Genomic DNA, 15,551 nt, shown 5'->3' on the forward strand with positions numbered 1-15,551 from the left:
AGAGACAGAAAAGGAAATCCTCTGGTATTCTGCCACACCTTACACTTGAGGCATTCTCTGGATTCAGTAGCAACACTGTTAGATAAAGCGTTCCTCAAAGAGAGAAGTGCAAGATCAGCTCATGAATTTTTCTTTCAGTACTTCCCATGTACTGCACTGTATGAAGCTGGTGTTCCTGTATATCTACATTTAGTTATTCCACAGAGTTACTCGTTAAAAAGAGGTATTTTCAGCATGACTGTTCAAGCATAAACCACATTCACAGGTTTTTTTATAGTACATTCAGGAAAAATAACATGTATCAAATTCAAGAAGGAAAAATGCTATTTTCTATCTGCAGCACAACCATGTGGAGCACGCAAAGCAAGCACAACCAAGCAAAGATACAGTGGCATAAAAACCCCGAAAACCTTGAGCTTATAAACAAAAGCCCTTTTAACTTTCACTTACAAGTTTATCAAATATCCCTTTAATTTTTATGTTCCCCTATAAATGGATCCCAGCAAAAGGGAGTTTAATTAGATAAGTAAATTAATGTGACATATTAAACTATCAGAGGTGCTTCTTGTATAGAAATGTCACAGAAAAATCATGAGCAAAGTTAACAGAAAGGGCAGATGGTGGGGAAGAATTAAGACTGGCACTGCCAAAATACCAGTTCCAAAATTAGTCTGACAGGTAGCTAGAATAATTAGGTTCAAGCTTTTGGAAAATCATCAAAAATGAACAATATGATCATTTCTGTCTAACTGCTTATTTTTTCTGTTCTGGTTTGCTCACAGACCACTAAGCAAAGTAACCCATTTTCCTTTACTCTGCAGCTTGGGAAGCCTCTCAAAAAGGAAGCAGCACTACATGATTTGCAGACAGATGCAGCTCTGTCCTACTGTCTGAAATGTGATGAACTGCAGGACTAGAACAAGTTTCACAAGTGAAAATAACTTTAAAAAGTCACAGAACAGGCTGTTTTAAGACAACAGTCTCTTTCACAAATAATAAATCTTTCCAAAGTAAGCATTTTGAACCCAAGAATTCCTGACATTTACAGAAGAGCCTATTTTAATTCATGGTGATCACCCACCAAGCTTGGCTAGAAACAATTCTATTGTTTTTAATAGGATCTGTCTACTAGACAGCCAAAGAGTTCAGAAGGCAGACATACTTGTTGCACATGTTTGTTTACAGGGTACATCAAAATGCTCAAGACATGAAAGAGGATGACACATTTTTAGTTCTCTGTCAACTGCTATACCACTGACAGGTTACCAAAATTACAGTGGAGTGCAGTAAGGTTGCCAAATTCAAAGAAGAGAGTCAATAGTGAACTCCTCCTTCTTAAAAATCTCCTCATATTGCCGTTAAGTTCCTGGAATCTTGACCACATTTTGCTAGTAATTACTTTGATCTTAAAAGATACTTGCAGATTCCATAAGTGATCCATCATAATGATTGGTTATAGACTTGAGCAAACATGTTCCTCACCACTGATGAGTTACAAAATATGTAATGGCAGTTTAGTTTGTATCCACCACACACAACACTGCCTAGTTTTGCCAAATGGCACTGGATGTTGCTTTACTTTATCTAGAAGTGTGCATTATCTTGTGTTTAACTCAAATTGCATTCCCCTGATGACATCAACAGTGTTTTATAATTACGTGTATTTCATGCAAAGTTGCTTAGTTATGTCTGCTTTTTTAATATGCATCAAAACCAAAGTCCACAGTACATGTAATTCTTCACACTGTTCTACCACTTCCTCAACCCACTCTAAGTGGTCTCTCCTACTGGAAAATAGTCTGACACAATCTTGACTCTTTACAAGTTCTTTTATAAGCTGTTATGAGGAACGGGGATCCCAGGCAGCTGCTTCTGTGATGTCTTCCTTGCAAAAGCAGCACAGAGGTCAAAAACAACCTGACTGACTGCAGTTAGGACATTTAACTGCTACTGCATAGAGGAAAAAACAACAAAACCACACAAACACAAAAACAAACAAACAAATAAAAACACCCCACAAAAACCAAAACAAAACGCACAAAAAATCAAAACAAAAATACCCAAACCAAAATCAAACCAAACAAACAAAAAATTCCCACTCTGTTACTTGTGTGCTCTAGAGTTTTTACTGTTGGAAAAAATATAAAGATCAGAATCATCACTGTATTAACTTTTACAATATTTCTAATAGCTTTACTTACAATATTTATAATCCGTAAAGATTTTAAAACTGCTTGGGGTGAACAACCCATCGCTGATAGATCGGGATAGGTTCCTTCTTCTAACACATACTGGTTACCAGAGAATTCTTCCTGGTCATACACTATGCAGCTGCAGGAAGAAGAAGAAATTGCCTCTTAAGACATCTGTGCAAGTGTAATGCAGAAACATTATTTACAATGTTTTGTCCTGAAAGACTGATGTGCTAACTGCAAAGTACTGTCCTCTGTAAGTCCCCATATATGAAACCACTTCAGGTGTTAGAAAGCTGGTTGCTTTTCTAAATCTTATACTATCTTACCAATTCTGTAGTATTCATTCAGTATAACTTACCTGCCATCTAAAATTTTTGAAGACTTCACAGCAAATGAATCAATACATCTTGTGTTTTTTTCAAATACTTGGCAGTTACCCTTGAATTCAGGCTCTGAAAATAACTGGACCTTTAAAAAGTTATAAACATATTTAAAAACAATTCATTCTTCTACCTTCAGTAACATCTCTATCACTACTTCTATAATTAGATTAAAACATACTTACACAGAGTTCCTCAGTTACATATATTTTTTGTTACCTCTTCAGTCTTGCAATCCTTGTTCAAGATAGCAAGATAACAATTCTAAAAATTACTTCTGGCTGTAAATCACTCAGTAACAAACAAAATAATTAAAACAACACTAGTGAAAATAGCTCCTTGGTGTATCTGCTGGAAAAATTTTTTAATTCCCACAGAATGGCCAGGGTAGGCACACATTTAGTGAATGGCCATAAAAAGTTTTCTATTATCAATCCACTTAATCTCCAAAATACATACACTTCCCAGTAAATGAAAATTCTCTGCCTCTCAGAACATAAATGGTGCATAATCTTGGCAAAGTACTCAGACAGCATTCCAACAGGCATGGTATATATATTCCCAGGGTAGATGGGCTTTATGTGCCTGTTAATTGCTGCAGATACAGTCATACTGATTCTTTCTCTGCTTGGAGGATTAGAGAGGGTATGTCACCCAGAGTCTTTTGTCCTTGTTAAAAAAAAAATTTCTAAGCAGCAAACATGGTAATTTGGTTAGAGGATAATTAACCATGATCACTCAGAAGTCATTCACATTATCACATGCCTACCAGCTTTATTCACTCTTAACAGAGATACGAGTGTAGGCACGTACAGCATTCTCCAAAGATGAACACACTGATGATGGATGCAAAATACTGACTGAAAGCCATTACTTCTTTGCTTCCTTAGAATAAGGTCTTCCCTAGGACAGGGTCTTAAGAGGCACTTTATATTAGAGATGCAAATAATTTTTCTTGCACACGGCTGAAAATAAGCAGCCTTGAGATTTTTATTCCCCACAGTTTATATATTACCCCTACGGAAGAGATTCCAGTGAGGCATGCTACTCATCAGGACTGCAAAACAAGTCAGCTAATATATTTCTCCCTACTTTTCAGTTCCACGATACACTCGCCATTTTGACTGAAATGAAAATAAAACGTAACTTTGTACAGGGAAAAACCTGAAAAGGTTCAGAATTAAGAAAGGATGAAAAAAAAGACACCCAGTAGCCTCACGTAGTCAAAACTACATATAAGTACTTTCCCACAGGAGACAGTCCAATGCAGAAACATGTTAAGTCGCCGAACAGACGAGATTCCCTGCCATTTCCTTAAGTTATTGACAAACATGGCACTTTTAAGCACAACTCAGCAGTAGATGTGAGTGAACAAAGCGCTCTTGAATTAGTAGGACTGTTAACTAAGTAAGAGATCCAAAAGTAATTAAGTCACAACTGTACCATGAACAACATCATCTATCTTGTAGAGCCCTCGCTTCAGCAACAGAGTTCAGGTATCTGCACCTCTGCATAGAGGGCTGTGGGCTGCAGCTCCTCAAAACAATCACTGATACCCCGAAAGAGCTCACCTGCTGAACGAAGACACTGCCAGTGCCCTAAGGAAGTTCTGACGGTAATTGTGTATTAAATCCCACCTTCCTTGAGTCTTAATGCCTTTCTCAAGAGGTTTGGAAAGCAGCCTTCCTTTGCCTGCAGTTCTCACTCTTTGTCTTACTAGTAGCTATCTATGCAAGTACCTCGGTGCTACATTGGATGAAAAGCCATTTCTTTATTTATGTGTCACAGACACTATACAGTATGTTTCATGCACTTAGACAAGTATCTTACCTTGACTTTGCCCCTTTCACTTCCAACAAAATCCTGCCAAAGTTTTGAGGGGAAAAAAGGGGAAAATCATTTTTAACAGTGATAAAATAACACATGAAAGTTTACTGTTAACTATTGTTTAAATAATGTAAATAAACTGAATTTGATAGAAAAACCATACTTCCAAATACTTCAGAGAAACTTGCAAAAGAAGTATAAAATTAGGTCCTTACCATGACAATGGGTTGAACTGAAGATATTTTGCAATTCTTTCCCCCCCATGCCTCAACACTGGGATATAGCCCTTTAGCCAGTATATACTGCTCCCCCGTAAACTCAGGATTCTCATAAGCCACCCATCTAAAAGAGAAAGAAGAGGAGGGTGATCGGTAGAAGTCACACTACATTTCCAAAACACAAATGTGTATATTCATTACCACCTTAATGTAAGAACAAATAAAAAAATTTCTGAAGTGTCAAACTGATGTTATTAAAACCCTAAACAAACCAGTGCATCTGATACTGCACACTCCACGTAAATTTTACTTCCATTAGTGCTACTGTGTCAATACAAATCAAAGTGAATTAGCTAAAGCAGACCACAAGTTCAGACACATCATCTGCTAGATATCCTAAAAGCTGTCTACAGTAAGAGTATTTCGAGATGTTTTACAATTCTATTATTTCACCTAGAACAAGTTCTCCTCTAAAAAAGAAAACGAGACAAATAACAGAATACAGCTTTTTGGATAAAACTAACTTTCAGAGTCATCTTGGCAGTAAAGATGGGAACAGTGGCTTTTAATGTTGCCTGTAGCTACAGTTCAGTTGTGTGTAAGAAAATACACACCCAAACAGAAAGCTGAGCTGCAACAACAGGCATAAATGCCAATGAGAGCAGGCCGTTCCCTCCTAGGAATCAGAGACATCAGCAGAAAGAACACCCTTGAAAGTTAAGCATCAAAACCATCACAAATTTGACCAGAATAATGTATTTAAATTCAAAGCCATTACTGTAACTACTTAAGTCAGATCTCATGCCTGACATAGGCCACAAACTCAGAGTTCTGCATCAAGCCCGTAACTTCTCAGTCAGAGTATGCCTTTTTGAAAGACATTCATCTTTTGAGATGATACACACTTTAAAAGCAACCAAATCACTACACATCTCTCTCCAATGTTCAATTACCCCTGCAGTGCTTTAGGTCTGGTCTGAAGTATCTGCTATCAGTTATAGCTTTGCTATGCATAGTCAACTACATTCAATAAACCTTCTTCTACGGCGTTCTTCTAACCCTGGTTCCATACTGAAAGCCCAGAAAGAGCACTCCCTCAAACACTACCACCTTTGATTTTGTGATAACCCACATAACTTCTCTTACCTTTCACCGCTAGACTCTTCAAACTTTCCCATAATTACATTTACAGTCTTTTTTTTGACTGCTTGTTTTTTGAGTGCCCATATGAGAACAGGCCACAATAGCAGCTGAATTTCATTCATTATATTTCTGCAATCAGGACATCTTGCTGGTTCCTGGTTCTACGAGAAAGTCTTCTACTCACAGTCAATCAACTTTCAATTTTAGCCAATGTGGTGCATAATGAGCACACACTAGGTTATGCCAAAACCCACTTTCAGTGGTTTCAGAAACTTACTGAGTTTCAACACTAACAAAAAATTTCGTATCATAAAGCTGTGAAATGATATGGAACTTATAATTTGCAATGGAAGATAACTCTCACCATCTAAATTCACCATAATATCTGCAGATATACGACAGGGGATAACCTCAAACTGAAATAAAGCTGCATCAACATGTATGTGCTGAGAGTATGAACTTTGTATTACTTTTCCATGGCAAACACTTAAATAATGATTCACATACATCACTATTCACATCTCCTGGTTTGCCTCAGATATAATCAATTATTCTAACTTGTTACGCACTAATTACTTACAGCATATTTCAAGGCCCATTTCAAAATCATCTCAGAGTAATTCATCAAAGAGACACTGGTATGTACAATAAATTGAGCAGACAGTTCAAATGTCTCAGGTGTGTCTACACCTGTATACCACATATACCAAAAGCAGTGAAAATGAGGTTTCCTTAAATAATTCCTTCAGCAGACATTCATTAGATTTGTCAATGCACAAACGCCAGGGTACAGCTATGGTGCACGACAGTTTAACTTGACTGACATCTATGAAAGCAAGTGTTTCTGATATTAAGTGAATTATAAAACACATCAGATGCCTCCTAAAAATCTCTTGGTAGCAGTTTAGTTTCCCCCATCTAAAAAGAAGCTTGAATGCAAAAGTAATCAACAAATCTGAGCTGCACATGTTTACATTAAAATAAATGGGATTTAAATAATTAAGTACCAAGCTTCCATGAAATTACTTAGAGAGTTTCTAGAGGCAGGCCTTAATGGTGAAATACTTGAGCTTTTCCACTTCATTCAGAAGCCCATACAAGCTGCTGAAAGTAGTAATAACAACATCAAGGACAGGCAGCTGAATTCAGTACCAGCTAAACCTGTCAGACCTCAAGACTATCCCTAAGAAGGAGCACTGCCTTAATCCAACTTCTGACTAACTGAAAGGCCTGGAGAGCATGACACTGTCTCCATATCTGAGCAGGAGAGCAACATTCCAGCTGCCAGGCACAACAAAAACTGAAGTACTACTCTGCAGCATGGCAACAACCACCCTGCCCCACAGGGAGCGAGTTCTCCTAACACAACAGATTTTGTAACCCCCAGCCGTACAAATTGCCTTAGCGAGGCTGAGCAACAGCTTCATCCCAGGCGGCTGGCAGGATGGTGCTGGAGACTCCTCTGCACCATTCATACCCCTGAAAACAGAGATGTAGCATAAAGCTCTGTTTATATACTGTTAATACTATTACACACAGAGAATCTTTCTCCAAATCCCTCTACGCATGATGTTGAGGAAGTGTAGCTCCAAACAGGGTTAGCCCAGCATTCACCTTATCTAACTTCGGGGGGAAGCACAGGGGGGGGGGCCACCAGAAAGTTAACTGGCACTTGCAAATTTGTAGCATGATTAACAGAGAGGATAAGGGAATTTTGTTACAGGAAAGAGAGAAAACGGGCTCCTCATACCCCTTTGTGACTGTGATGCCTAGTATCCCAGGGACCTGCAAACTTTCATGTTGTGACTCCTTTTAAGGTTTTTGCCAAACAACAGTTCAGAGATAGGGAGAAGAGGATGCTTTCTTTGAAGGGCTCTTGCCCTTTTCTACACCCATTGGAGGTTTGTTCTTGTACCTTGTGTCCCTTTAGTTTCACTTGTGTTACCTCCCTGACTGCATCCAGATTAAATTTACTACCTTCTGGTTTCTTCTGGTATATGAGCTACTCAACACATAATTATTTCCCTAATATCACTATCCATACAAACACTAGAAGCAGCCAAATCTACACTGTGGACTACTTACTTCGTAACTAGGGGAAAACCAGGCTGATTACACAACCACAGTAAACAAATGCCTACATTAAAAAAAAATCCGAAAAAGTTCTTCCAGCAAGTTCTAAAACAATCAACTAAAAGACAGGGGCTTCTTCGGGAGTTCTGGCAAAAGTCTGGTGTGTTTAGGGATAAAGAAAAGGCACATTGCAAGTGTACAGTTCCTGTGATTTTGATCACTATTAAGTATAAGTTTGAAGAGTTTTTACGCAGAGGGGAAATGAAAATTGTACAACAGTTGGTTTTAGTACTTGCTTGAACTTGTAAAGGGTGTTACCTGTTGCTAGTAAATACTTCCATTTTCCGCCACTTCACGTTCTGCCAATTTAGAAGTAAAGATCAAACCCTACTTAAAAGAAGAAAGGCCTCTCCTATTTTCAGGCAGTCTGGATTACTTTCTCCCACTCTAATGGCAGAAAAATAATTTTTGGATTTTATGTTTGTCCAGTCTCTGAAGAATGCTCAAGAGCAAAACATTTTCATTTATAAAGAAGTCAATACTCATAACCTTAGGATATATTTTTCATGCTGTCTTTACAATGGATTTAGCAAAGGCATTAAATATTACTTGGAAACATACTTTAGAAACACAATAGCTGAAAATTTTAATGCAGCTAGTGCTCAATTACACCAAAACAGAATATTCACTCCCCAAATGCAGAGGCATACTGTTTAGAGCTGCAGTTGAGCTCAGAACTTGTTCAGCAGTATCTGTGCACTGCAGTGTCAGGCTTTCTTTTCTTTGATATACCCTTTAAATTACAGAGCAATCAAATTAATTATGTGGGAAATACAGATCATCTGTTACATCTGTTACTGCTCTAACTGCTTACCCCAGACACCTGTAGTTAAAAAAACTGCAATGAAAGGTTCAGGGCTTCTTACATTTTTGACTTTTTATTTTAATGAAGTACTCTCAATACAATATCAGAAAGGTTACTTCAAAATATTATGACAAGCTTTTACTGAATCTGTCACAATTCACTACATCATCATCTGCATTACAGTCTAAACAGCTCAGGAAATTGCTCAATGGATTATTCACTGCTTTATGACAGATTTCTTGGAAAGGAGGATATAAAAAAATCTTCTACCTGAATAGATGAAATAAAGCACTGTATTACCAAACATGACTTAACACGAATCATTCAAGCTTTCTGACACATTAACAGATAGTAAGAACACCACCACAAAACCCTCAAATACTCATAACCTCTCTGGAAAGCAAGAAAAGGTTCATGTTAACCACCTGTTACGAACAATGCATCTAAATTTTTAAAAAGCTTATTGCTACAAATTACATCTTTCAGAGACTACAAGGTGGAAGATTACAGGAGCAGTAGCAGAGTCTGTGGGACAACTTTTGTACATAATGACTTCTATCCACGTTTACCATCAGAGTATTAGAGTCACTCTTAATTACTAGAATACTCAAACTCAAGTATGATTTCTACCTCAGCAGCAACAGAACAACTACACAAAGGGCATGATAGGTAACCCACAATTTGCTTCCCAACCTTCGGAGGTGACTCTTTCCCATTAATCTCCCTTGCATAGTACAGAAGACAAAAGACCACAGCAGCTTCAAAGGTCACCAGGCAGCAAAAAACCCTGCTGTTGCACCATATTCATAAATAAATTAAAAGCATTCCCCTGGAACGCACCGAGCTTGATTCTGCAACCTTTATCCAGACAAAACTTGCCGAGATATTGCACAGATAACACACAGAAAGATTTAGGGTGTGGCTGCATAAGCAGAGTTTTCAGCAAGTCACCTGCATGCATACTAGGCAGGGAGACAGACTGTACATCTCACACTCTCTTGGTTCTACTTCTTCAGTTAATTTTGTGTATCTGCAGCCATGATTGCTAATACTTGTCTGTATTTCTGTGTTCACAGTCTGCAAGGCTGTGAAAAATCAATTTGCAACGGATGTACTAGACAAATCAAACAACAAAGTCTATCAACTTATCAATGGCATGTGATAATGCTCATGGAACAGAGTCAGATTTGCTAATGGCCATGGCCAATACAACTTTTTGGGAACACCTGTGTTAAAAAAAACCCCAAACAATAAAAACCAAAGCCACAGCACTAAACCACCATTAACCTACAGAATTCACTGCAAAAGCAATGTTAATTTTCAGAACAGTTACTCTCCTTAATATCAGAACATATAAGTGAGCATGGTAAGAGTTATCTCCATTGTACAAACAAGTGAGAGAAAGAGCAAGGAATCTGCCTGTGGTTAAATGCAAGAAGCCTGGAAATTAGTTCCAAAACTAGTAATTATTTCCATAACCATTTTGCTGCTGAAATGCTTAAAACAAATACAGCCACAAGAACAAGCTATTTCTTCCTCTCTGATGAAATACCATCTCATACTTTCATACTTTGGGTATCAGTAAGTCAGCATGTCCCGGGACCATCTTATCATGAGAAGATGATTTACTGTACACATTCACAAAAACTTTACTTTTCACATTCTGCAGTAAAGGGCAGAAAATTTTATCTAGAGACTCCACACAGACATTAGAGTGCTGAGAAATATCTGCAAATACTATAAAATTCTAAAAAGAATAGCGCATCTAGAATTAAACAGTGATTAAAAATATCACTTACACGCCACTTAGCACATTTATGGACTGTGTCCTCAGCCCATATCCAGTGTCTTTCAAATTGGAAATAATTCCTAAGACATTAATGTTGGAACCCTTTGATCCAAAGTCTTTTTCACTGTACATTATCATATGGGAGCTTGTGAAGTCCTGTTAAAACAAAGAGAAGCAGCATAAGGAGAATGCCACAACATCTCAGAGCACTCAGGAGACGCCTACAACATGTTCTTGGGACTTACGCCAACAATTGGTCGCAGTGACTGCACCTCCTCATCATAGCCACCCCACTCTGTCCAATCCCGATACGCTCCTTCTTCCAGCAAGTACTGATGGCCTTCAAACCCAGGCTTCTCGTAAGCGACCCAACTAAACAACAACAACAACAGAGTCCGCATGTGCAAATGGACAACTGCCACTCCGTGTTTTTACGAAGCAGATACAGATGTGTGATGTTTATTCTTTCACTGTGAATATTTTCAAACTTAACCCAGGAATATACCTCAACCCCAAAACTAGGAAAACAGATAAAATAAACAGGTACTGAATTTGTCCATTGCAGCCTATGGAGTTACTACTTTAGCTGAAGGGGAAATACCATTTTTCCACACTTACAGTCCTCCTAGTACTTTCATGGATCCCACTGATGTAAGCGGAAGTCTTGTCTTTTCTTCTGATTCCTTGTCATCAAGCATAAAGATCTCTGATTCTATTTCCACATGTCTCCCTTCAAAGAAAGGCTTCTCATAAACGATTACCTGTAGTGGAAATTAAGTAAAAGAAAAGTTGCAGAGAGCATGATAAATTCTGACAACAGCTTCTTTTACAAGGGCACACAGGGAGAAAGCAAGACGATGAAACCAACTAGTGGGATCTCTCTGTTCTCCATAAGAGATCTTTCATTTAGAGATTTAACGTGGGGGCTTGAATATTCATTACCAATCTGCATTATCCAGACTACTGTTAATACTGCCATATATGTATGTGATGGATGCATAAACCTGACAGAAATTGCAATTTCATGGTGTGGTCACTTACCACAGGGACTAGCCATTAAGCCATCAGTGGCACACAGTCAAGACATACTTATCTACCCGTGTGTAGTTTGTGCAGTTCATGTGTTGTAAAGTAGCCTTGGACAGTAAAACATTGACTTTTACCTTTGGCTCTCCACTGAATTCAACTTTGCGACCACCCTGTAAAAGAAAAAAAAAAAAGAAAAAAGTAAGCTGTCTATACGTAGACAATTTATAGGCATCTCTAAGAGTCATCGATTCTTTACAAAAAGGCAGGATTGAGATGAAATCTTCCCTGAAGAGCAGAAGCAAAAATAAGAAGCAGATTAATGGCAGAAATGGATGCAATCCAATGATGAAAGTTCAAGAATTTTACAGACTAAAAATTTGGGAGTTTTTAATTTAAAGAGTTTCATTTTTGTAAATCTTGAAAAATCTAGCCACATTAATACATTATTTCTAACACATAAACACAGGTCATTTAACTTGCAAGTAAGAACAGCATTTTACCATTTTCAAGGGCCTCATTGACCTAATGTAGGCTTCCTTCTTCTCCCAGAAAGCTAAATTAGGATATTCACCAGGCTCCAACATTAGAGGGACTCCTTGGAAACCAGGTTCTTCATAAAGTAGCCATCTAAAGTAGAGGGGGCAGAAGGAGAAAAGCAAAAGATAAAAACCCCAAAGCATTTCTGAACAGTAAAGAACAAGACAATAGGCTTACTTTAGGAAAGACATCGTTGTTTCCTTAACAAAACTTTGTTTCTTTACCATCAAAATTGCCAATTACAAGCTGGCATACTGACAAACTTCTGCGTCTGTGCAGGAACCACCAATAACACGTTTTCTTTGAACAGGCAAAACAATCCCAAACAAACCAGTACAATGAACAGATAAAATTTTGACTCTGTTTTATCTGAAGGCAACCCATGCCTTAGGATGAAATAGCAAGACTTAAGTTTATTCTATTTCTTGTTAGAAGTAACAGAATATTATTTAGAAATTAAAACTTTTAGTTTTAAAATGCAGAACCAATTTGCAAGAACTTAAGGAACTTTACTAACCTAGGCTTTGATTTGATTTGATGAAAAATCTATTCAGTAAAAAATTCTAAACTTACGTTATTTACTAATACATAGAAAAACCTGACAACTCCTTAGAAATCTACTTCCTTATGGTTTGTATCTGCTAATAAATCTGCTTTGAATGACATAACTTTCAGATTCCTTGATAGGGACAGCAAGAGTAGTGTTTCAAAGCTTTTTCAACTAAATCTTAGCCAGTAATCACTTGCTGGAAACAAAGAATCGTACTGCTGATCTCTGCATAATGATGTCAAAGTATTTCTTCAATTTAAATTTACTGATCTCTGAGAAGTACAGCATGGAACAGTGTAAAACACACATAAACAGGAACACTTTATGCAGCTGACCCTTTAATTCACGTAAGGATCATAATGTATAAATCTGGTGATACCAGAAAAATATTAAAATAATCTATCACTCTGTGATGATTAAAAGGCAAATTCTAACCTGATGTAAACTTGCACAGGTTGGTATAGTTTTATTGCAGATACACAGTTCCAAGAAACAAACAAAGTGCTTCAGTTTTATTACTGTCTCTAGCTGAATGTTTGGTATATTGTGTGCCCTGCATTCACACTGCTCAGCGAGCCCTCAACTTGGGGCTGGTCACAAGTCTTATGTGGAGAGGCTGAGGGAACTGGGGTTGTCCAGCATGGAGAAAAGGAGACTCTGGGGAGACCTCCTCTCTCTCTACAACTGCCTGAAAGGAGATTGTAGCCAGGTAGGGGTTGGCCTCTTCTCACAAGTAACAAGGAAGACATGGACAAGAAGAAATGACCACAAGTTGCACCAGGGGAGGTTTAGACGGGATATTAGGAAAAAATTATTCACTGAAAGGGTTGTCAAGCATTTGAACAGGCTGCCCAGGGGAGTGGTGGAATCAACATCCCTGGAGATATTTAAAAGATGTGTATATATGGCGTTTAGGGACATGGTTTAATGCTGGGCTTGGCAATGCTGGGTTAATGGTTGGACTGGATCATCTTAAAAGGTCTTTTCCAGCCTAAATGATTCTGTGATTCTGACTTCACTCCAAGAACCGAAACACATGGAAGACCAAGGAAGAGTACAGTCAGAAGATAAAGGTGCATTGACTCATTTTTGTTGGCAGCTCTTAACAAACAGCAATTAAGCATGAACACTGGGAAACTTTAAGAAGATACAACCACACCCACATGGCAAGGTGACTCAGAGCCTCCCTCACCGCCAATACAGTGAACCATGCCATGTCTATAAACTAAAGGTAAAAAAACCCCAAAACAAAACCTTGCAACATGCAAAAAAGCAGCAGCAATTTACTGACTTTCTCATGCAAGCAGCTTCTTTCTACGCTGGACTAAGGAACAGACATCTGAGAAAGACAGTTGAAAAATAATATACTTTGCTTTCTGGTGCTTTCCCTCAAGGGATCCAAATGCAACAGAGAGATATTAAGACTATAAAGGTTTCCACTGATTTAGTACAAAAAATGCTGTCACAATGATGCAAAAGACAGACAAGTCAGAGATGTGCATAGGCTCTGCCGCCTTTCAAAATTATTTTAAAATTTTACCACTCACAGATAGCTTTTAAGTGAGAAACAGGAATAAAGTGGAGAGGTAGATGAAATGAATCAATAATCAACCTCCAAAAAATGCATCTGTCATTATTATTGGGAGACATGTAATTTGGATTAAGCTTGCATTTCACCAGAAATAACTTGCTGTCAGAGAACTACTTAGACATCTTAAAATTTGCCTATATACCAAAATGCTTCATTTTTTCCCAGAAATCAAGGTGTAACTATTTCATTATATGAAATACCCTTTGCCTAACAACTAAAATGTCCTATATATCACATGGCATATTTGAATACATCTTTGCAATGGTATGTAACACCTGCCTTTAGCTGGGCAGTTTTTGATAGCAAGGCAAGTGCTATCAGTGCCCAAACAGAACACGGCTAACAGGTAACAACCCTGTTCAGCAGGACCCAACACCACGGAAAGTGGTTCCAGTCCCACTTTTTCTGAAAACAGCCTCCCTCTTCTGTGTACCACCAGTACCACTCTGAGGCATCTTTTCCATGATGACTTAAAAGTTTGTTTATGAAGTCATCAAAACTAACATTAGTACAGCACCTACACTGTTCCTTAGAGGTCTCCTTTCTTGTAAAAGCTGTCTTGGTTCATGACATTACCCTCCTAACTCACATGGCGAGGTATTTTTGGGTGACATAATTTATGTCTCAAACATCACCATAAAAACATGCATCAAAATGCCCTGTGAAATACAGGAATGTCACATCTGGACTCTTTAAGGCATTAAGCCTTATTTTTTAACAGAAAGACTTAATTTATTTTCTTCTTTTAGTACAACGATTTCTAGTTTACAAGAAAGAAATTAGGAAACGTGGTCTTATCATAACAGTTATGGTAAGGTTGCCTGAATGAGAAAGAGCAAGGGAGGAAATCTCATTGCTCTGCTGCAAATACACAGGGGTTATTCGACATTTACTACATGCAAACAGAATAAAAACTGACTCTAACAAAACATTCTAAGAGGTCAGTCTCTCCAAGAGTGAAGCATTACAATGATGCACCAATGCTACTGTCAACAAATACTACCAAAATATAGGAGTAGAATAAATATAGCCTGCTTGTATTGTCTGACAGGTGTAACCAATGGTTTAGAACAAATTCCTTTCATAGCACTACACATTCATAGAGAACTATGTACTTACATGCCCCAATGTACTTTAATAGAACAAGTCTTCTGAGTGGTGCCAAACACCCCTGTTTCTTCAGTATCATCAAAAAAGGAAGTCACGATTCCTAACCCTTCAGGCTCGGTATACAAATCAATTCGGCAAACCCTGTAATCCTGAAAAATGAAGATTGCCATAATCACTTAATCTGTGCTGCGAGTTCTGTAATTATTGTGGATAACTAAATCAGTTTTGAAACACCTGCTTATTT

General features: G+C 37.9%; 2 protein-coding genes across 2 annotated transcripts in view; one reads left to right on the forward strand and one right to left on the reverse strand.

Annotated features, from left to right (window-relative positions):
- RTN4IP1 (reticulon 4 interacting protein 1) overlaps window positions 1-15,551 on the forward strand; it is a 56,153-nt gene that overhangs the window by 39,242 nt on the left and 1,360 nt on the right. The gene's annotated exons all lie outside the window — the stretch shown is intronic.
- The window catches only part of CRYBG1 (crystallin beta-gamma domain containing 1), a 41,652-nt gene that overhangs the window by 13,473 nt on the left and 12,628 nt on the right, over window positions 1-15,551 (reverse strand). The window contains exons 7-16 of the mRNA XM_050315571.1: window positions 15,317-15,456; window positions 12,020-12,146; window positions 11,654-11,689; window positions 11,109-11,251; window positions 10,736-10,862; window positions 10,501-10,646; window positions 4,618-4,744; window positions 4,406-4,438; window positions 2,554-2,663; window positions 2,202-2,331 (exon numbers count right to left, since the gene is read on the reverse strand). Of these exons, the coding sequence (XP_050171528.1) occupies window positions 2,202-2,331; window positions 2,554-2,663; window positions 4,406-4,438; window positions 4,618-4,744; window positions 10,501-10,646; window positions 10,736-10,862; window positions 11,109-11,251; window positions 11,654-11,689; window positions 12,020-12,146; window positions 15,317-15,456 (1,119 nt within the window). The remainder of the gene's footprint in view (window positions 1-2,201; window positions 2,332-2,553; window positions 2,664-4,405; window positions 4,439-4,617; window positions 4,745-10,500; window positions 10,647-10,735; window positions 10,863-11,108; window positions 11,252-11,653; window positions 11,690-12,019; window positions 12,147-15,316; window positions 15,457-15,551) is intronic.

The sequence above is a fragment of the Myiozetetes cayanensis genome, unplaced genomic scaffold, assembly GCF_022539395.1.
Source record: "Myiozetetes cayanensis isolate MyiCay16 unplaced genomic scaffold, myiCay2020 scf2-11, whole genome shotgun sequence".
Classification (NCBI taxonomy): Eukaryota; Metazoa; Chordata; class Aves; order Passeriformes; family Tyrannidae; genus Myiozetetes; species Myiozetetes cayanensis.